This window comes from Coenobita brevimanus, chromosome 44 (genome assembly GCF_032717465.1).
Source record: "Coenobita brevimanus isolate Jiangsu-jjx chromosome 44, ASM3271746v2, whole genome shotgun sequence".
Taxonomy (NCBI): domain Eukaryota; kingdom Metazoa; phylum Arthropoda; class Malacostraca; order Decapoda; family Coenobitidae; genus Coenobita; species Coenobita brevimanus.
The window spans coordinates 45,813,792-45,837,796 of record NC_136997.1 but is presented as its reverse complement, the minus strand read 5'-3'; the positions used below and the strand labels follow the sequence as shown (position 1 = coordinate 45,837,796).

General features: G+C 44.3%; 1 protein-coding gene across 1 annotated transcript; it reads right to left on the bottom strand.

Moving 5' to 3' along the window:
• Positions 1-1,311: 1,311 nt before the first annotated feature.
• Positions 1,312-22,230, bottom strand: LOC145398177 (putative neural-cadherin 2). Its single transcript, XM_080271127.1, has 31 exons — positions 22,173-22,230; positions 18,879-19,004; positions 18,265-18,380; positions 17,829-17,996; positions 16,776-16,907; positions 16,224-16,401; positions 15,662-15,895; positions 14,880-15,043; positions 14,288-14,443; positions 13,594-13,773; positions 12,985-13,170; positions 12,163-12,376; positions 11,605-11,807; positions 11,151-11,308; positions 10,439-10,601; positions 9,819-10,088; positions 9,217-9,409; positions 8,235-8,316; positions 7,405-7,601; positions 6,800-6,954; positions 5,916-6,194; positions 5,410-5,510; positions 5,038-5,202; positions 4,590-4,781; positions 4,017-4,189; positions 3,546-3,756; positions 3,331-3,440; positions 3,107-3,241; positions 2,429-2,641; positions 1,741-1,962; positions 1,312-1,385 (listed from the first exon to the last, which is right to left on the bottom strand). The coding sequence occupies exons 1-31, from the start codon at positions 22,228-22,230 to the stop codon at positions 1,312-1,314; spliced, it is 5,208 nt and encodes a 1,735-aa protein (XP_080127253.1).
• Between the last annotated feature and the right edge of the window lie 1,775 nt (positions 22,231-24,005).

The window sequence follows — 24,005 nt, the reverse complement described above, 5'->3', positions numbered from 1 at the left end:
AAAATGTCGAGTTGCGCGTTTGATCTGTGACATATAACTCTGCTCATCATCTAGGTTTGAATTCTTTGTGTTGGCAGTTGCAGGGTCAAAGTGAGGATGATGATGATGATGACGATGATGATGATGACGATGATGATGATGATGATGATGATGATGATGATGATAATGATGATGGTAAGGTGGTAAGGGTGGTATAAGTTTAGGGTGTAAATTAAGAGGATGATATGTATATTTGCACCCTGCTACTCTCGTCCGCGTTCATAACTTCATATCCATACTCCTCCTCTCCTAGTTAGTCTCTCCCATTCTCTCCACATGGCTAAATATATAACAGAACTACACTGCAGCATCAGGATAACAAGGCAACACTGCAGCATTGATAACAAGGCAACATTGCGAGATAAAAAGATAAGGATACAAAAGAAACAGCAACGAGAGACTAATTCGTGTTTATATTTTCAAGTAACCTCGTGGGTTTGAGAGGCTTCGTAACTCCTTCTTCTCAGCGACTTATTCTGGGTATTTCAGCATCGGTATTTCCCTGTATATTTGTTACGTCATTGTTATATTGACACAGGTGGCTGAGTGGCTAGCATCTCTCTCTCTCTCTCTCTCTCTCTCTGTCTCTTTCTGCATCCATTCCTATGTGTTCTTTTTCTATTATCGACATGGTTTTGCACCAGTACCATTTAAGAGAATAATAAGGCGTCATAAGCAGAATAAATCGCAGAGGAAAAGGTGTTACGCAAGCCCAGAAGCGAATTAAAATATCTGCCTAGGTTCAGTAATTTTAAGTGCAGGGTTTGGATGGAGGAGTTGGTAGGAAAGATGAGACGGAGAGGGAAGGGAGAGGGAAGGAGGAGAGAGAGGGAAAGAGAGAGGGGAGGAGGGGGTAAGGATGAAGGGGAGAGGGAGAGTGAGGGAGGGAATAGAGGAGGGAGGCAAGGAAGTGAGTGTGGAGGAGGCGGTGGGGAGAGAGGAGGTAGGAATGGATGGGGGAGGGAGAAAAAGGAGTGGGGAGGAAGAGAGAGGAAGGTGGGTGGATGGAAGTGAAGGGAAGGTTGAGGAAGTGGCTGGTGAGGACTGGAATGGACAGGAAGTGACTACGACTGAACGGGGAGGAAAGGAAGTGACTGATGGAGAGATTAAAGGTAGGGAAGTGAGACGTACTGAAGGATTTGGAAGGGACGTGAAGGAGACTGAAAGATTAGGAACAGAGGTGACAGGCAGTGAAGGATTTGGAAGGGAATTGGAGGTAAGAGGTGGCTGTGTGTGCGTGCGTTGCGTGTGCGTGTGCGTGGTGGCGGTGCGTCAGGAATCAAGCAACTGCGCTACTTCTCGAAACCCACCCAGGAACTTGCTACTCCCGCTACAACTCTCAAGACCTGTTGGTAAAAATTACTATGCATTAAAACAAATAAATCTACGTAATATTTTCTTTTAACATTTAATTATATCATCTCTAATTCACGCCTAAAAAATGTGCTGAGACGGAATACAAAGACGAGAGAAAACACAAAAATTCAAACTGCCTAATACTGTGCCTGGTAAAAAGAGTCACCATAGAGCCTAACACGATTTAAGGCTCCTTCAGTTCATCAGTGCTTATACATTTTTAATATCAACATACTTTTCGTGAATAAATGAATAAATGCGGTGGAATAGTAGTGTCATATGTAGATTTTTTTTTTTTTTTAATGTGGAAGAGGTAGTTCTGAATCTCAAAATTGTAAGACTCACATGAAGACAGTGACCCAGCGGTGGAGCCTTCCCCTTCGTAACAGTAGTTCCTGAAGTCATCGCCACAGCAGGAGTTGGTGGAGCCTTCTGCCTCTTCTCCCTGCTGCCCTGCTGTCCTCTGCTGCTGTTGCTGCTGCTGCTGGTGTCTGGTGGTGCAGCAGTGATGGAGGCCTTCACTGCTGCTGTACACTGAAGCTGCATCCATTTGTAGTAGATCCACGTCTAGCGTAAAAGATTATAATTGTAGAGACTTTGATTTAGTGGAGTTCTGTTACCGCATGTCGTAAACTGTGAACCCTGTGTCTTAGTAACCGGGCCACCTTTGGCTGCACAACTTTGGAAATTCAACAGGTCTATGATTAAAACCCAACCTGATGCTGGAAGTTCAAGGTCCCCACTTCCTCCACCCTCCAGTATCCCCTTGTATACAGATAGATTAATATAGAAAGATGGATAGATAGATAGATAGATACAGTTTCACTACAGCCACCAATCCAATGAACCCTATAGTAAACCACTTTTGTATTTGAAACTTGAACCTAACTTTCACACACTTATGCTTAAGAAAAACTAACCATGACTAGAATAAAATACTTTGGTGTTTGACAGTCGCAGAAGAAAATTAGTCTACCTTTATTTTCAGTTCCAGAGACATTTAGAAATATATAAAAAACAGTACTTAACAAACCTGCTATATTTTGGTTGACTGAGTGTGCCTGTCCGTTGGGTGTGGCTGGATGGATGGGGTGGAGGTGAATGAGGTTGGGTGTGTGTGGTGTGGGTGAGGGTGTTGGAGGAGGACCACCCTTACCCACCCCATTCTGACCCCCACTCGTTCCTCCACTCCGTCGAACTCCGGACCTCTTGTGGTGGTGGTGGAGCAGGAAGGCGCACACCAGTACTATAGGGAACATTATTATTATTGTTATTATTATTATTATTATTATTTTGAGTATTTTGAATTAATCTGTCATTCTGAATTTTTGCATGTAGATAGGAGGCCACCGCGATGACAAAACTGTTAATTCAAAAGGAGACAGATTCTGCAAGCGATGCACTTTCCAAGCAGCACCGAACCCCTCTTTCCGACCTTCAGGGTGGATGAATTTAGCTTGTTTGATGAATACAAACGAGAAATATGGGAGTGTGGGATGGGGCAACACATGGTAGCATAAAATGTGGTAGTGTGAAGTGGAAGTGTGTGGTGTGGCAATGTGAAGTGTAGCGGTGTTGTGTGGCAGTGTGAAGTGTAACAGTGTGAGGTGTGGCAGTGTGAAGTGTGGTTATTAAAAGTGCGCGTCAAGTGTGGTAGTGTCCAGTGTAGTGACTTCTAGCCTCCAGTACAGCCAAAATCACCAATACTTACACAGAACAAAGACACACCACACCAGTATAACCACAAGGGCCCCCACTGACATCTTGAGTGAGGTGTCCCCTAGGTCAGGCAGGCGACAATTGGGCCCACTGAACCCCACAGGACACACACACACGTACCCAGGCCCTGAAGAGCAAAGACAGGCACAAATAATATACGTCTTTTTCCACAACCACTGTATATCTTCAGTCAAAGCCAATTCACGTGGAGCTAACCTTGGTGTGTTGTGATGCAGGACCCCCTGTTGAGGCAAGGGCTGAAGAGACACAGATCTTGGTCCTGACATGCCCCTCTCTCGCTGTCAAATACTCGACCCCCACCACACCTGCGAAAGAAAAGTTTGAAATCAGGTTAAAAGAGAATGGGGTGAAGATAATGCTGGCGAAATAATACAGATAAAAATAAATAAATAAATAAATGGGTTACTTACGAGCATGTGTAACTTCTCCAGGTATCTTGGCATGCTAGGGGTGGTGTGCAGGTGTTAGTTGTGTTAGTAGTGGTGGTGTTGGTGCACAAAGATGGCGTCACACAGCCCTCATCCAAGCCCTGCCACTCCACCGCCTCCCCCCACTCACTCACGTTCCTCGTAGGGGGTAACGGCACGCTTCTTCCGCCTATTCGCACGTCATCCAGGCATCCTAAGGTAAACAAAGAAGAATTTACTGATTGCTTTGTTAAGTTTAATAAAAGCATTCTGGTTCTAGAGGGAACAAGAAAAGACTATTTTCAAAAACCTGAGGAGAAACTGTTTTTGTAGTGTCTTAATTCGCCTATTCACTCGTCATCCAAGCAACCTAAGACCAGAAAATATATGTATAAAAAAAAAAAGTGGATACTCGTATTTCGCTTCATTTCAGGAACTTCAAACTAACTGAGGGGTTAATGGATTTTCACGCACCTTCAAAGTAGTGTTGGCTTGAGACCCGGCCCTCCTGCAGCACCACCTTGCCTCCCAGTTGAACTCCTTGGCGTGGGTCCACCTGCAGTAGTCCCAGCCCCTCCAGACTTATCGAGGAGGTGTAGAGGTCACCATCCCCGTCGTCTACCGCCAGGAAGGTCGCTGAGCCGTGTCTGTGAAGCAGGTGGGCGAATTTTGCTTCTTTGTGACTGGATTAGTAGGAAGTTTGATTTGTGCAAGGATGGGTGTTTTGGAAGTACTGAGAGAGAGAGAGAGAGAGAGAGAGAGAGAGAGAGAGAGAGAGAGAGAGAGAGAGAGAGAGAGAGAGAGAGAGAGAGAGAGAGAGAGAGAGACAGAGAGAGAGAGAGAGAGAGAGAGACAGAGAGAGAGAGAGAGAGAGAGAGAGAGAGAGAGACAGACAGACAGACAGAGACAGAGACAGACAGAGAGACCGAGACAGTGACAGACAGACAGACAGAAACAGAAAAACAGACCCAGAGATAGATTTCCATATTAAAAACTCCCTAAGTGAACTAAAAAAAAAATAAATAATAAGACAAGGCTAGCACCCACCTCACAACGGAGGCGGTATGCCACTGTCCATCGGCAAGAAGAGCATGGGTGAGGCAGAGGCACTTGGCGGGATCGGGATGCAGTTGAAGGCGAACACACAACCGTCCACTCATCAGCTGTAGCGCTAAATGATCCCTGCCCCAATTTGAGGAGAGGGAGATTAGTTGACCTCCATCTCTTCTCGTTCGAAACCTGTAAGCAGAGGAGTTAAGGCGGTATTCTGCCCTACTGTAGGAATAATAATAATAATAATAATAATAATAATAATATAGAAGAAGAAGATTAAGAAGAAGAAGTAGAAGAAGAAAAAGAAGAAGAAGAAGAAAAAAGGAAAGACAGAAAGAAAGAAAGAAAAGGAGGAGAAGAAGAAACAGGAAGAGCAAAGAAAGAAAGAAAGAAGGGAGGAAGAAAGAAAAAGGAGAGAAAGAGATAACACCCACCCACCCACCTGAGAGAGAGCACGTTAGTATATGGCAAGGGTGTGAAGGAGAGAGATATTTTGATAAATCCATTGGCTTTGAGTGTGGTGGGTGTGGTAGATGTGGTACAGCTTGGTGGTCCGCTCCAGCCTAAGTCACACTCGCACCTTAACGCACCTGGTGGACCGTAGCACCTGTGGGCAAAGTCATCATCACCATCATCATCATCATCATCATTATCATCATCATCATCAGTAACATCGTCATTAATGTCATTACTATCATCGTTATCATCATCACACACATAATACGCTGAACTGAATTTCATCATCACTATCATCTACAGCAAATGCATCCTGTTTCTCATCCTTGGTGGCCCTCTCCCCTCCTCAAGTACTCACCCAGCATGGAGGCCACAGCGTAGTCCACCCAGGAGACAGTCGGTGGAGGGGCAGCCAGGAGAACTACCACTGCTTAGGACAACCACACCAAGATCCACTAACTGAAAATGGAAGAGGAGCCATTTTGCTTACGCTCTTCCTATTTCCAGACGATTTTGTTCAGTTTAGAGGACACACATCTGACTGAAAGAGTTAGATATAGATTTTATCAACCTTTCTCACTAGTAGGACTTTCTCTTCATCTGAATAAAATCGTCTGAAGCAGCTAGTATAGAGTAAGGAAACGCGTCAGGGGCTTGGAGGGTTTAGGTAGTTTACGTGTATATACAGGACGCGACTTTGATACGTGGAAGTGTTGATACAGTTTGACTTTTATGATCAGGCAGTTGTTGTATTACATTTCAGCTGACAACGGACGATTTTATTCAGCTGAGTGAGTCATGGGAGCCTGAGAGTATTAATTATTTTGGAAAGGATCAAATAAAAGCCATTCAGTCTGTCCTTACCCCCTTGTTAATCCTGAGGTTCCTGATACAACCTCGAAATGGCGTAAAATTATGAGATGAACCCCTGGCTTTACTGTCTTTATCGTCTTTACTGGAAGGAAGGGAAGCCAGGCCGCCCATCTGCAGCGGGTGGGCGTTGCTGATGATGTGGGCGCCGGTGGGCAGTCTGGCTGCGACTCGACAGGTGTGAGCGTCAGGTGGGGTAGAGGTCCTGGTATTTTGACTCAGCACTGCATCCACACCCACACCAGAGCACAGGTCCACGATCATCTCAACAAGCTGGGTAGGGAAAGAAGAGTAACGTTTAATATTCCTGTAAACTGTAAATAATGTCTGATCGCAACAAGAACAACACACACACACACACACACACACACACACACACACACACACACACACACACACACACACACACACACACACACACAGTATTCCACGGATTAAGTAAACAATATTTTCACAGTCATTCAAAAGCCAGAGATGAGATTGTGGAGTGATAAACAAACATAATTATCACAGAATAATTTACGTCTGCAGCTTAATCAAAATCATCTCTAAATACACACGGTTTCAAGTGGGGAGTAAATTCTTAAACCCAATTTTTTCGCTATATACTAATGTACTGATAATTTTGATGTCGTAGCAAATTTCAAACATCCACTGAGTCTGCACATGATCCATTACAAGTGGAAATGTTGGCTGGGAGAGAGACAGAGATTAAAGCTTGATTTCTTTATTTCTCTAACGTTTTTTAGCTACACAGAACACTCACGATGGGTTCTGTGTAGCCCCCCAAAGTTAAAGAAAATGAAGAAATCAAGTTCTAACCTGTGTCTCTCTCCCAGCCAACACTTCCACCTCACGAGTCTGTTCTGTTCACCCACCTCATCCTTCCACACGACGTCAATTCTGTGCCAGGTGTTGTCAGCTAAGGTGTAGGAGCTTCGTAGATCCAGGGTAATTTCTCCATCACCAAAATCCAGTTGGAGATACGGTCGTCCTCCTCGCAGTTCCAAAATGACTGATTCACTGGGTGTGTCTTCCACGGTGGTGTTGACGCTGTGGCGGCTGGATTTTACCTGATCTGAATAAAATGGTTCTCTGACAGACAAAAATGCAAGTGAACGTCCTTTTAAATAGATGATCTCGTGTTAGTATGCATAACACACACACACACACACACACACACACACACACACACACACACACACACACACACACACACACACACAATACAATGCCAATGGATGTCTTTGGAATGCGAAAGCCGTGTACTAGTCAGAAGGTAATGTCTATGAGAGTAATTAAAAAATGTCCTGTGTCAGAGTTAATATATTACCAAATAAATGTTTATAACAATGGCTTGATTATAAACGTTTGTGGGCTGTACCGGTGAAGCTATAAATATTGAGAGAGAGAGAGAGAGAGAGAGAGAGAGAGAGAGAGAGAGAGAGAGAGAGAGAGAGAGAGAGAGAGAGAGAGATATTACCTGGTCCAGAGTAAAGAAGTAGTGAGTCTTGGTCCACAGTGAGAATTTCCAGACTCAGGTGGATCTCGGGACAGGCTGGGAGGGGGGGTAACCATGCCCACCCCCCCTCTGGATTCGCCCCTCGTCCCTCGCCCCCATCAAAATGTCGACTGAGGACCTTGCACCGGGACCCCCATGTGCCGTACGGACATATACACCTGAGGGAAATAATAAAGGTGATTTAGTTGGTTAAGGCGCCCCAGTCGGATATGGCCTACAGGGGCTTATATATGAGAAGGTTGGGGTTAAGTGTTCTAATGCTACCCAGGGATGAGTGACTGGCGTAAGGACACATAGACCTGAGGGACAAAGTTATTCTCACTGCTAACTTAACACCCATAGTTCAGTCACTTCAACTTCGGAGATTTTCGTCTTTTTGCAGCCTATTTTATGTAGCGCAGTGGTAGTGAATTACAATACTGATATTCAACATCCTTTCCACAGCACTTCTTCGTCACTAGCATCATAGTCTAGTGTTAATCTCTTGTTACCGCTCAGCTTTCAAGATACAGAGATGGCAATTTTTCGCCTAAAGTGAAGCGAGTGTGGGAGTGAATTTGCCATATCTCCATCTTCGAGTGCTGAGCTAGAACAACAGATTAACACTGGAATACAGTGCTAGTCACGAAGAAGTGCAATGAAGCCAGGGGAAAGTGGCTGCATAAGGACGAAAATATCAGACCTGTGAAAAACGGATAAAATTATGCACAGTATCGATCTCCATGCCATTCATTTTCATCCCACATACATCCCTTATAAATTACGATATTGCAGTACGAGAATAGGCTCACCGGGTGCCGGTAGATGTCGGAATACACCTGCCTCCATTAAGACAGGTGTTAGGCAAGCAGGTGTGGTAGTGGCGGTGGGAAGGTGTGGATGGAGTGTGGTGGAGGCGGGGCGGTGGAGATTGGTGTAGATGTGGTGGGGTTTGATGAAGAGATGGAGGTGAGGATGGAATGAGAGGTGGTGTAGATTGGTGGAGAGGTATAGGTGGAGATAGAATTTGGCGGGGAAGTGGTGGAGCTTGGTGGCCAGATGTGGGTGAAATTTGGCGCATAGGAGGTTGATTTTGGTGAATGGCAGACTGTGGATTGTGGTGGAGAGAGGGTGGAATAATTTGGTGGACGGATGGAGTGTGTTGGTGGATTGATGTAGGGGGCGTTTGAAGGACAGATGATAGAGATTGATGGTAGATATATGAGGAAGCTTGATAAACAGGAGACAGACTATTCTGGACAGAGCCTTGAGTTTGGTGATAGATAGAGAGTGGAGATCCGTGAATAGATAAGGATGGAATCTGGTGGACGGGACGTGGAACTGATGGATGAATTAGGTGGAGAGACAGTGGAGTTTGATGGGTATTTTGGAAAGGTGTTGTGGTTAGAGTTTGATGGATAGGAAAGGGAGTTTGGTAGTGGACGGGTGAATGTGGAACTTGTAGAACAGATGGATGACGTTCGTGGTGGATATAGAATGGATTTTTGCCGGCAGATTGTGGAGTTTGGTGGAGGATAGGATGTGGAGTTCGGTAGTGGAGAGACGAAGGTGGAATGTGGGCTACAGAAAGTGGGGTTTGTTCGATAGATGATGGAGTTTCGCGGTGGTTCAGTGGCTGTGGATCTTGGTGGATAGATTGTAGAGCTCGTAGGACAGATGGTTGACTTTCATGGTGGATAGATGGTGGATTTTGGTTGCCGGAATATGGAGTTCGTTGCACAGATGGTTGAACTTTGCTGTGGAGAGGCGAAAGTGGATTTTGGTGTACAGAATGTGGACTTTGGCATCCACAACCACGTCTAACCACCACCCTGGGCCCCACCACTCCACTCTCCTCGGCATCCACCACCACGAAGCCTCCACCAGCCTCCACCCTGGCCCAGCATCCACTCTTACAACTTCTCGTCTCCCGCCCACACCGAGGCACACCCACGGACCTCACACCAACACCCATCGCCTCTGACAACTGTTGGGTTAGGTAGAGTTTAGTTTTTCAGAATTTTTATACTTGGTGCATCTGTGGAGCATGATTATTATACATACAGAATTAAGAAAAGTGTTTGCTGTACTTCTATAAACAGTTTAAGAGAGGATGTTGACCTTAAACGAAAACACACACTCAAGAGAAGTTAAATGAAACCGATAAAACACTACAAATTATATTCTGTAGCTCATCATGTGGTAGTACTCTGCTATACATTTAAGCCTTCCCCTTTGTAATGATTACGCGTTTACCTATGAATGACGGAGGTTGATTTGTAACATATCTTCCTTCAGTTTCTTAGAAGCATAGGGCAGTTAAATATATAAAGCTAAATATATAACAGTTGCTTACCACTCATATACTGTATACTAAGCAGCTCAACCTAACTTACTTGAAATCTTCGGTACAACAGAACAGTATTGAGGTTGTAGACCCCAGGAGCGGCCAGCCACACACGTGTCCATCTTCGCTGCTGCTTTGGTCCAGGTACAACGCCTTGGCTCTCTGCCCCTCCCTCATCCACCTCGACGATCCTGTCTTCGTCGCTCTCCACTGCATCATCCTCTGCCGCCTCGTCTACCCAGGCCATGACCTCCCCATTGCCACTGCTGAGAAACGCTTTTGTTGCTGTCATCAAACGCTCTAGTATTGATGACTCCCCCTGTGGTAAAAAAAAATAATAAATAAATAAATAAATAAATAAATAGATAAATAAGTTAATGAATAAACAGAAAAATGATAAAATGTTGATCCAAAGGGTAAAAATAATCATAATAATCATCAGTGTTATTGCCCTTTTTTTTTTTCTAACCTGACAAAGACCCCTAACCGCCTTCAGCTCAGTTGATGGCCAAGTATAGCCAGATGGGAGGGTTGATATGACTAGTAACCAAGGAGACTCATAGTTCATAACCAAGTCTAATCGATTTTCACGCCAGCACGACTTAGTTTTCAAGTTATGGCCCAGTTACCTCAGATGAAAACAAAGGGAGACTTTATATCACCTCTCACCTGGTATCCTTGTCTTATTATTTCATACGGATCTCCCTCCAAGGTGAGATGTCCTGCGTGCGTGACTTCGTGTGACGTCACGTGCTTCACTTCCACTGTCACGTTGGCGGCGACGTCCATCTGATTGAGGCTGGGATCACTGACGAGAAACTGCAAAGTGTACCTGGCCAGCGGAAGAGAGAGAGAGAGAGAGAGAGAGAGAGAGAGAGAGAGAGAGAGAGAGAGAGAGAGAGAGAGAGAGAGAGAATTAAAATAGTGCCGTTTAGTCACAGGCAAGAAATTATCATGTTTAAAGTATGGGTAGTATTAAGTATATTCAAATTACTTAAGACAGGTGCAGCCTCACTACCAGCACCAAAATACCCACCTAACTCTTCCCTACATCAATTCAAATATTCATGCTTTCAAAATTTTTCATTCTGCCAAGCTAGAATAGGAGTGTAAGGTTTGATAGGTAAAGCTGGTGTTATTTCATTGTGCTTTCCATAACGACTTCCATCTTGCTCTAACCATCGGCAACTTTAAATCAGTTTCTTGTATTCATGAGGCTAAAACGACTAAGGCTGCATCCACACCAAATTCGTGCAGGTGCGGGTGGAATTTCTGCATCACTGTAACTCACAGTTCTCGCCCGCACCCACACATAGTAGCAAGAATTTGGTGTGGGCAGGCCCTAAGGAGTGACAAAAATCTCGCACGCACCAGAACCCACCTGCCGTCCAGTGTATTGGCATCCATGAACAGGTGACCACTGGAGACGTTGATGGAGAAACCAGGATGTGGGTGTTTCCAGGTGTAGATCTTAGCTGCATCGTCTTCCTCGTCCAGATCATGCACGTACACTTGACCAAGGGGTACCACTTCTTCGTGCTTAGGATTCTGTGGGTGAGTTATACACATATTCCATGACTTATCAACAATTTTGCGGATAACAGAATTAGGTTTGGTATTCTAGTTAACACCCTAAACAGTTTTTTCTCCCAGTATCAGAAATATTTGGGATTTTTTGAAGCTTTCTCCCGTTCAATTTGGGGAAGATACTTGTGTGTGTCTCTCTCTTTATATCTTGATGAGTTAACTGTCTAATTCTAAGAGGGTTGAGTAAAACTGGACATAGATACTAGGCAGGGGAGACAGGGAAGGTGAACTGTTTATTGTGATTGTACCTTGAGAGTGTATACAGTGAGAGTCCTGGCAGCTGGGGTCATGGGGTTGTCATTGAGGTCAGACACATGGATGGTGAAGGTGACGGTGGCTGAGAGGGAACCGTTATCAGCCACCACCAGAGGCACCAACACACACTTGGTCTCCTCCCTGTCCAGCACGGCCACTGTTGCAACCACACCCACACCACGACCACCATCACCACCTGAGCAACGCCATGGCCATGTGTGAAAGGTGGATGAAAAAGAAGAGTTAAGCTTACCACACAAATGCACAAATCATCTTTTTATGTGCGATCAATCAATGGTGCTCTAAATTATTCAATCGGTAAGTGTTGAGCCATAACACTGACTATACAAATATATGTTAGACAAGTTTATGACCATGGGACACGGTTTGTTTAGCACTCAGTGAGATATACACAAGTAAAGTACAGTTCTGGATGTCGTTTAATGAGCAAACTGACTTAAAGAATATAAAGAATTCAAGCTCTAACCTGCATCTCTCCCCCGCCCAACATTTCCATTGTAAAGGATCGTCTACATATTAATATTCCTCACCGGGGTCCAGCGTGACTGAGATAATGTTGGTTATGTCTGGCGGGGCATCGGGGTCGAGTGAGATGGAAAAAGGTGGTCCGTATCCCTGGTTCCAGTCATCGGGGTCATCCAGCCTCACCCGACCCACCTCACCAGGATCGCCGTTCTCCTCCACCCACACCTCTCTCGCGGAAACCAGGAACGGCGGGTTGTCGTTCACATCTGTCACGTTCACCTGGGAGAGAAAATGGAGTTGCGGTACTGTTGTTCTTTTCCCTACAGTTGTACCTCTTTCCTCTATGATGAAGTGGTTGCAGTGGAATTAATGCTTGTAAATCAAAGTGACACTGGTAGGTAGTACAACATCCCTAGGCTAACAGTGCTTTCAAAATCAACCACAGGAAATTTACAGACTCTCCAGAATATCCCAGACAAGCTGACAAACACTCCAGTTCATACCGCATGCTGTCAGATTTTGGCGCTAGACATATTAATACGCCTCGATCCGTTGCTACAAGTGTTAGATTGGCAGTGTTAGATTGGTAGTACAGTATTTTTAGTGGGTGAGTTTCCTTAATACAGAGCCCACAACAACACCTTATGGATGTCCACAATCTCTCTAACTAGATTCCCCAACGACCTCACCTCTACATCCAGCTACAAAAATAACAAAACTGGGCATTCTGCTGACCGTGAGAGTCGCGTGGCTGTCCTGAGAGGGTCCCCATGATAAGTCGCCCACAGCAGCACTAGATGAACGTCCACGGTCTCTCTGCCAAGGCCTCTCTCTCACCTTTAGACCTATTTCAATTACAAAATCGCTCAGCTGGCAATTCTACTGACCGTGAGAGTCGCAGTGGCGGTCCTAGATGGGTCTCCATGATCAGTCGCCCACACCAGCACTGTATGGACCTCCGCTGTCTCTCGGTCCAGTCCCCCCACTAGCCGGACCGTTCCCGTAGCATCCACGCTGAAGAGGCCACCAGGGTCACTCTCCGGGTCTATGGTGTAACTCACGACATCACCTCCCTGCAAAATCATCATCATCATCACCATTATCATCACCATTATCATCATCATCATCTTCACCATCATCATCACCATCATCACCGTCATCATCACCATCATCACCATCATCATCATCATCATCATCATCATCACCATCATCATCATCATCATCATCATCATCATCATCATCATCATCATCATCCCAAGCAAAATAATATAATCGTGTGCAGGCAAAGTAAAAACTAAGTGAAGAGATTAACACTGGGATCAGACATACCAATATTGCCTTTTATTCTTAGTTAATCAAGCTTTTGCCAGAGGTCTCTCAAATACTAAATAAAGTCCTCTACACACTGCAATAAAATAAGGTAAAACACGTCACTAGACTGGAGGTGTTAGCAGTGTGGTCAGTAAATCAAGACAGACTGAAACAGAGCATCCTACCCCGTCCAAATCAAAGGCGGTGAAGGAGGAGAGGACGGTGGGCGTGTGGGCGTCTTCTGGGAGGGTGTGGTGGGCGTGGGTGTGGGCGGTGAAGGTGGGTGGGTTGTCGTTCTCGTCCACCACGTGCAGGTTCACCCACGTGCCGTCTACGTGGTACTTGTCGCTCCATCCTAGCTCACCCTAGCACGACCAGACACGGGAAAGAAGGTGGTAAGTGTGACTGAGTGAGATTGCCAGTGGAACAATCATTACATATAAAACTATTATTACAATCTTTCCTCTCCTCTTCCCTCTGTTTCGCTAACCACTCTTCCTTAGCGATTTATTTTTAGATATGGCTGATTGATATGCTTTTGTACCTTATGTGTGTATAGTGAGGCGATACTGGAATTTACATAACACAGACGAGGACAGTAAGGTGTAACAAGCAAACTAAATCGCTAAGGAAAAGGTACTGGGGAGCTTTAACCTATGAGAGTAAGGACCTATAACTCTCTGCTTTATATGTGACTGCTATAAAACACATGAATATCCTAGAAATTATTTGTATCAGCCACCTAAACAAATCACACAATCTTCTCAATGGATCAGGAGTACCACAAGAGGGAGAGTTGACCAGTTTTTCTTTACTACTGTGGAGGCTTCAGTACTATTACCGAGGCTTCAGTACTACAGTAGAGGCTTGAGTCCTTACCATATCAGTGACTTGAACTCTGAAACGGAACCCCCTCCTGTGATCTGGGTTCTCGTAATCAAGTGGTTCAATGGGTCTTAGGTCTCCCCCGGCGACTCCCACACTTCGCCCCTCCACACGAAACAGCTGCCACCCGTGTCCACTGCCAGGCACTATCTGTAGGGGTAGTGGTGGTGACGCACACACACACACACACACACACACACACACACACACACACACACACACACACACACACACACACACACACACACACACACACACACACACACACACACACACACACACACACACACACACACACGTACTTGCTTATGGACCAAAACAAGAACAACGGTAACGGTCTGGATTAACCTATAAAATTTTCAACGGCATCTGACAAGTGAGTGGGGGAACGTAAACTGACAGATATATGTATGGGGAAACGTGAGCTGACAGAGATAAATGGGGGAACGTAAGCTGACAGATAGATAAATGGGGGAACGTAAGCTGACAGATAGATAAATGGGGGACGTAAGCTGAGAGGCAGGTTAACGGGGAACTAATTCTAACAGTTAAATGGAAAAGACTGAAATTAGGAGCGTCATCTGACCCTAAAAGAGAAGTTGTTGGTGATGTCTTGGTCGAGGACGGTGAGGGTGGCGAGGACTTGGTGTGGACTCCGTCTCTCAGGTACGCTCAGAGACCATTCAGGGCGAGAGAACCTCGGGGGCACGTCGTTCACATCCTCCACCTCAACCAGTACCGTGCCTGTGCCTGAATAAAGGAGAATTATTTTTCCTCAACCATCTTCTGCTAGTTTAATTAATGTCTCTAACCTAATCTGTCTTTAAAATGAGTTGATTTTAGTTTTGATTCTCTCTTTTTCGACTTTCCATGGATGGGGCGATTTTTACAGGCTTCAAACGTTTAAATCCTGACTCAAAATGAATTGATTTTGATTCTTGCTATATCTATTTCGACTTTTCATGGAAGGGGAGAGCTTTACAAGCTTGGAACATTTGGATTCTTCTTCCTGACATAAAAATCTATTCACAGTGTTTAACAGTCACGCATAGGCCTACTAGAAACGTAACTCTTGTGATTTGTATAGGTCGTTAAAAAATAGATGCCCTTGTAAAATTTTGGATCAGCCAGCCACACAGACCTGGAGAGTTAGTAATGGAAACAGCAGGATGAAGTAAAGCACTGATGGCTTTTTCTTTAATACAAGGTGTTTTAAAACCCGCCTTTGAGAACAACACCATCATTTCCAACAATACAATATAGTCTTGTATCTTCCCTCTATCAAAGCATCAGAGAGCCATGGTGACTTCAGTGACAAGAGACCAGCAGGAGACGCACAACTACAGCATTTTTTCTCGTACTACCCACCTTTTAGACCACCACCATCTGTCGCCACAACCTGCACAACATAGCGCTGTGTTTTCTCCCTATCAAGGCAACACAGCGCCGTTGTGATGAGGCCGGAGTGACTGTCGATGACCAGGATGGGGCTCCCTGAGGATTCGTCAACCACATTCTTCTCCAGGGAGTAGGTGAGGTGTGCGTTGGTGCCTTCGCGTGGGTCATCGTTGTCTACGGCCTCTGCTTTTACCACCAGAGCCCCTGCCAGGAGTAGTAGTAGTAGCAGAAGTGGTAGTAAGGGTAATGATGGTAGTAGTAGTTGTAGTAGTAAAAGTAGTCGTAATCCCAGGCTCATCTGAAAGTGAACCCCGTGGACTGCAGGCCAAAATTGCTCCCCTGCGGTCCACCAACCTCCTCTGGGGGAATAGGGAGGGGACTGAGGGACGTGTGTATAATTGAGTAGCTCCACCACCCAGTCATATCGGCGCCACCACATGAAGGCGTCCCTCTAGAGCACCCCACAATAAATATCCACACCCAGCAAGCACTAAAAAAATCATCACTGACACAACCCAGACCCTGAACAAACCTTTGGGGGTGTCCTCAGAAATGGCAGCTTGGAGGACTGGGTTAGGGAAGACTGGTGCGTTGTCGTTCACGTCTTTTAAGTTAACTATGACGTCCGTGAAAGTGTCCAGCTCCCCGTCCGTTGCACGTACACGCAGACGCCACCGAGGATGTCCGTGGGGAGGGTCGCGGTCCAAAGGCTGAAGATGGGAGAGATTGATAGCTGTTTGTAGTATGTTTGTAATGACTGTTTGTAATGTCTGTTTGTAATATCTGTTTTTAGTTCATTGGGAGAATACCAGTGGAAAAATATAGGTTAGGAGACTTAATACTTCCAGTCAAGCGGAGTATATTTTTCTCTATGATCAGTTCCCGGCAGTCATCATCATCATCGTCATCATCATCATCATCATCATCATCATCATCATCATCATCATCATCACCATTACAGGAAGCACAAGAGGCAGTAAAAGATTCAATGCCTTCCTTCCCTACCTCTCATCACCACAAAAACATCTCAATTACAGGGGGCAATCAGAAATAATCTAGTTTGTAATTCTAGGCCAAGGCTGACCCTTAGAACAAGGACATCCCCTGTGGTGGTGTGGACATCGAAGGCGCTGGTGTTGTCGTGGGTGATACCATCCCCTGATATGCTGTAGGAAAGTTGTCCCCACTCCCCTGCGTCACCGTCCTTTGCCGTTACCTGTGAGACAAATAAGACAAGATTATAACACACGCCGTCACACCCAAATACAAAGCAATATATCAAGTCATAACACGACAAATACATTATAACACACACACACACACACACACACACACACACACACACACACACACACACACACACACACACACAAAACGGTGGAACACAAGTAACACATGCCAAATACAAGCGATAAAACATACACCATAACACACATGACATCCGACCACTTTAAATTCCAATATGAGAAGGCTGAGCTCTCCTTGCAACACGCACAACACATATGGCAATAAGTATGAGCTGGTTGTGCCGCCTTTGCAACACGCACAACACATATGGCAATAAGTATGAGCTGGTTGTGCCGCCTTTGCAACACACACAACACATGGAACCATTTTAACTTGCAATAGAAACAGATGAACCTTCCCTGCATGACATATAACAATTTCAAGACCAATTAGTTCACAAATCACCAGCTGAGTAACACCAAGAGGGCGAATTGCACCAGATCTTATACTTGTCTGAAAAAAAAGTTACAAATCTCTCTATCTATCTATTGCCAGACGCCTTAATCCCGTAAGGGGTGGCCACAAACAACTCTCCTCCATGTCGCCCCCTGTCCTCCGCCATTTCACTGCCCTGCTCCCAGCTTACACTCTCCTCTCTCATATACCTCTCCACTGCATCCCTCCATCTCATCCTTGGCCTCCCCCTCGCTCTCCCCCCTCCACCTCACTCAAATACACTCTCCTCGTCAGTCTCTCACTCTCCATCCTCTCCACATGGCCAAACAAGTTACAAATCTATTCATCTTTATCTTTTTAAGCACAAACTGATTATGTATTGAGTGTGTATTTTCGATGACAGGAGGCGAAATATTGGACGAACAGAAAAATGGAGGTCAGAGTGCGAAGTTACCGTGATAATCGTCTTCGGTAGGTGTCTGTCGTCTTCTTCCGTGATCTGGGTTTCGTGTCGTTCCCTCGGGAAGGTGGGGGCGTGGTCGTTCTCGTCGTCCACGCCCACGACCACCCTCGCCTCGCCCACGCCCACACCACCCACACGACACGCCACCACCAACACGTGCTGGGGAAGGGAGGGGAGACAGTGATGAGAGAGAGAGAGAGAGAGAGAGAGAGAGAGAGAGAGAGAGAGAGAGAGAGAGAGAGAGAGACAGACAGACAGACAGACAGACAGAGACAGAGACAGACAGACAGTCAGACAGACGCTGTTTAATCCAACTTAGAATACATCAACACATCTCTGTTTCATTTTTTATTCTCATCATAATATTTTGGCCACGATAAAAAAAAAAATTCGAGTGTGAAAAAAGTATATTGGATTTTTTACTTACCCTCTGCGCCTGCTCGAAGTCAAGGGGCGAGATGAGAGAGAGAATGCCTGTCAGGGGGTCAAGGTGAAAGGCGCCATCTTGGTTGCCTTCTGTGATCTTGTACTCCACCACCGCGCCTGCCCGCACCATGCCACGGAAGACAATAGGACAAGGATAACAGTAATAATAATAATAATAATAATAATAATAATAATAATAATAACAACAACAACAACAATAACAACAACAACAACAATAATAATCATTCGTCAGTCTGTCTCTCCATGTGACTCCACAGGCTCCTCTTAAATAACTCATTTCCACTGCTCTCACTCTTGACTTGTAGTAGTAATAGTAGTAGTAGTAGCAATAAAATGATAATAATAACAATACTGTCATGTAGTAACTTTTTCACTTCCATGCTCACTTCCCTGTTTCTTATCACTGCTTTCAAAGAATAATAATAATAATAATAATAATAATAATAATAATAATAATAATAATAAGCAGCTAATCCACCACGTTTAGGCTTCAAAAGGATAACAATCAAATTAAAGTCAAATTAATATACTACTAAAACATGCTGTAAATATGCTGTAAATATGTTGTAAATATGCTGTAAAATAGGGACCTACCTGGCAGAGTGACGGTGGGGGTGAGGTCTATGAGGGAGGCTGCCTTGGTGTTCTCCCTCACAGATACGTGGTACACATCCTGAAGGAACGCTACGGCACCAGACCCCCCGCCCATGAGCTGAGTGACTGTGGCAGTGACAAGGATGCGGTGAAATAGGATAGCTGTTTGGTAGATAGATAGATAGATGGGTGGATAGATAGATAGATGGATGGGTGGATGCATGGACAGATAGGTGGATAGTTAGACAATCAGATAAATAATTAGGCTGATAGCTTGATTGATAGACTGACAGATGGGTGCATGGACAGACACATGGACAGATAGACAGACAGATAAATAAGTGGGTAGACAGATAGATAGAAAGATAGGTAGGTAGGTCGGTAGGTAGGTATGCAGATAAGGAAACACACACATCCACAAATAATGCATATGTATACGTTCTTGTATTTATATAAAAATAAAGGAAAATAAAATGGCTGGAAGCTTATAGACAAAAAATTGGTCTTTGTAGGGGGAAGAAAATAAACAAAATAACCAAAATCAAAACACATTTACTTAAAGATGTCTGGAAACACTTTTTTTTTTCTTTTACGTGTTTTAGTAACGATATTGTTTTTTGGCAACCTTTCTCCTTCCTCTGTGAGACTTCAACAGCTACAGTAAATTGTAAATAATAATGAAAAATACGAATAGGTTGAGAAAGGAGGACAAAACTAGGGCGGAAACAGTTCTTATTATCAGAAGAATAGAGGACTAAGAAGTACTATTGCGATCACTAATTTCATTATCCTCACACGTCTTGAGGTGGGTCGCAGCGAGGCTGGAAGACGCCAGGCGTGCCGACTGAGACATCGGCGTCAAGGTGCTGAAGGTATGTTGATAGATTTCGAAAACAATCAACAGGGAATTTGTTACATTTTTATGTTACTGTGGCTTCACATAATATTTATACGAATCCACAAAACTACTCTTAATATTTCAATAATAGTTTTAGTTGATATCATAACGATTATTAATTTTAAGCGTATCTTCCTGCAAGCATCCGGCGATGTTCCAATATTGTGCGCAGCTGACAGGTGGTTTTCTGAGGCAGGTGAGGTCACTCGGAGTGTTTTTATAAATACCGATCAAAAGTGACCTTTAGAGACAACCAAGGATCTTCAAAGTGTTTTTAAAATACGGTGAGTGTTTCTAGAGCGAAATATTAGTGCAGGAAAAATAGCAGCTGTGCAAATTAAACGTAACCGAGTGGAACTTTAAATCTGACTTTTAAATGATGACGCGTCGAGAGGGAGAAAATGGAGTTCCCCCGAGCTAAGCCCTGTATTGGACTATATAGCCCCGCTAGGGTTACAGGAGGGAGCTACCCCTCCCGGCACGGCAGCCCGGGCGAGGCTCGAACTTGCAATCCCCCGATTACAAGTCCAGCGCACTACCACTGTGCTACCGCGCCCCCCGACCCGTCGAGCGGATGTAAACAAACACGGGCCGCTTATCCCGTTAAGATGAAGCTGTTTCCATTTTATTCTTTCACACGACTTTATTCAGCTTTGGGGTGACTTTTCGAGCTGTAGGATTTTGATTTAACGTTCACACGTCCTTTGAGACCTATCCTGAGTTGATTAATATCGTATAGTGATAGAAAGAATGCGATATAAAACAGCGTCATCGGATTGAAACTTTTAAACACTGTAGTGAGTAACGCAGTGTAATAATGGTGTGTTGAAACAGTGTAGAAGTACTATGTATTGTACTGCACCGTATGCGTGACGCTGGAGTACAGAAAAAAAAGTACAATGAGTAAATTAGACGAACTTAAACTGTTTATTACTGAGCGTGTGATGCGGTATAGAAAACTGTTGTGTAGCAGCGTAACAGCGACGAGTCTAGAGTACAGGTAGAGTACAGAAATACGATGGTGAATTAGGTGCAACGTTAAGTGTAATTTTAAAGTGTAGAGACAGTACAGGAAAAGTGTGTTATTCAGGACCACATTGTAAGTTGCGATGTAGTATTTAAACAGTGCATTGTGAAGCATCAGATTGCAAAACATAGTGTTAAGTGTGACTAGGAAGCGTTGATACAGTGCAGAAAAAAACTTATGCAACACTGGATTGTACTTAAGGTGTAACTTTGTTTGTACAGTACAGGAGAGAAGTACATTGTGCAACACCGAACAGCAAATTAGTATCATTATTAAGTGTTGATACGGCACAGGAAAACTAAATTGTGCAGCGTGGGGTGGCAAGTGAGACCTAATTTTGAAGTGTTGATCCAGTACGAAAAGAAAAAAAATATATATATAGTTCGAGGCTTGAAGAATTATAATTGAGTGTTGTAATATAGAAAAACCGTGTATTATGCCACGCCAAATTAGTGACATAAACGCAGGAGTCAACGCCAAAATCTATACCACAAGACTGATCCGAGGTGAGTATTAGTATGTTTAAAATGCCTGTATTTTTCCATGGACCATTCACTTCAACTTGGCAGAGATTTTTTTTTCTTTTGCAGCTCATTTCCCGTAGTTCAGTGGCAGAAGGACAATACCACTGCTCTATATCCACACTTCTTCGTGACTAGCACCATATTCTAGTGTTAATCTCGTTACAGTTCACTTCAGTTTTCCCCAGTTCAGTCAGACGATAACAAACATACTATAGCGATATGAGGATGTATTTTGTTACTTATAGGCGTAAAACAGCCATCACTCCAGCTTGAACATTGAACTTTAATACGAAATAAACACTAGAATATGATGCTAGTCACGAAGAAGTGCTATTGGAAAGACGGTGACCTGTAGCATCGTCTTGTTCTGCTGCTGAGCCACCAGAAATAAGCAGCAAAAGGACGAAAATCAGCCTCTACTCTTTTCATCTCAACTTGGCCCAGATTTTCTTCCTTTTGCAGCTAGTTTTCCTTAACTCAGTAGCAGTAGTAGACAATGCTAGGGCACTACAACCTTCCCATAGCACTTCTTCGTGACTATGATCGTATTTTAGTATCAATAAAGATGGCAAATTTAGATCAAGTTGTAGTTAAAAGAGTATAGTATGAGTAGGCTACAAGAATAAGACAAGGGTCGGTATTTTCATCGGTTATGGAAGCTCCTTAACACCTTTTCTTAAGCGATTTAGTTTGTTACACTATACTGCCTTAGTCTGTATTATATAAACCCCTCCAGTATCTCCACACTCCTTAAAAGACAAGCAGAAGGATATTAACCCTTCATATCCAAAAGTAAATCACTGAGGAATAGGTGTTAAGGAGAATGAGACAAGGATAGCACTCACCATTAGTCAGCTGCTCTCCCAGTGGTATCAGAAGGGGTACTAACACATTGACTGCCATGCCCCCCTTGTGGTACTCGTTCCTTATGATGGAAATAGGTGATGGTCTGAAAAAGAGATGGAAATATTTAGGCCAGTGTTAAGGGGGGAAATTTAGGCATCATCATCATCATTATCATCATCATTATCATCATCATCATTATCATCATCATCATCATCATCATCATCATCATCATTATCATCATCATTATCATCATCATCATCATCACCGTCATCTCAGCCTTCCCAACCCTACCCTACTCTAACCTACCCTACCCTACCCTATCCTGCCCTACCCTACCCTTCCCTACCCTACCTGTCCCCTACCCTCCCTAGCTTCCATTCCCAACCCTTCCTTTCCCTCCCCTCTCTCCCTTACCCTTCCCTACCAACTCACACTCACCCTTCGTCTCCCTGCGCCATAACTCACCCTGCCCTTCCCCTTCCTTCTCTATCACTGCCCTCCCTCTCCCTCTCTCTCTCCCCATCTTCACCTCTCTAACTTTGCAATGGCTAATTCGCCACCATTTGCGCTGGTTTAATTTGCGTCTTGTAACCAATCTCACAAATGTTAGTTCAGTCTTTGAACAGGGAGAGAGAAGGATCATTATGCTTTCTTCAGCTTCATTATCATCATCATCATCATCATCATTATTATCATCATTATCATCGCCATCACTGTGAGCGTTGGAAAGGAAATACTATGAAATCATCATCATCATCATCATCATCATCACCACCACCACCACCACCACCAACACCACCACCATCATCATCAGGGGCACAGTCGATTTGTTTTCATCTGACGGAACTGGGCTAAATACTAAATCCTTGCTGCGTGAAATTCGACAAGTCTTAGTTATGAGATAGGTATGAGTCTCCTTGGTTACTAGTCAAAGCAACCCTTCAATCTGACAACAGTTGGCCATCAACCGAGCTGAGAGGGATAGTGAGAGGGGTTACGGATCTTTGCCAGCTAAATATGAACCAACTGTGCCAGCTGATACGCGACACACATCCATTCATTCATTCAAACTTTCAAAATTCGCAGTCCTACCTCACAGACCGATCTCGCGTCCGTCCAGTTGCTAAAAGAACGAGCTAACCACTGCACCACCAGCTTCCTTATGTCCTTAGGTAATATGAAATTGAAGGGAGGAGGAGAGAGGGAGGAAAAAGAGGGGGTGGGAGAGAGGGAGGAGGAAGAGGAAAGGGGTAGGAGTGGAGGGGGGAAAGGGGGGAGAAATGAGGAAGAGGAGGTGGAGGAGGAGGAGAAAGGGAGGATGGAGAGAGGTGAGGGAAAGGGAGGGGGAGAGGCGGAGGAGGAGGGAGGGACGGGAGAGAAAATTGAGTGAGTTAGAGGAAGGAATAAAGGCAGGAAGGAAAAGAACGAAAGGTTGGGAGAAAATGGTGTGAGCGAGATTGGGGGGATCGAGGAGAGAGAGAGAAAGAGAGAGGGAGAGAGACCTACAGAAATTCCTTAATATGCTCTCTTTGCATAGGAATGACAATCCAAGAGTAATTAGAGAGAAATAGAGAGCAGCATATTAGGTCATTATATCCCAGAGCCTCCTTCCCTGTCATAACCATTAACCTAAATTGTTATTATTAGGCCCAGGCATACGGTCTTTTATTTCCTAACTCCTCTTCCTAGGCGATTTATTATTTATTATTATTTATTCATTATTATGATTATTAGACTTACGTTATGATATACCTTTCTTATGTCAAAATTATCCCAAGAATAAGATGAAGTAAGAAAAATCATCATCATCATCTTCATCATCATCACCACCG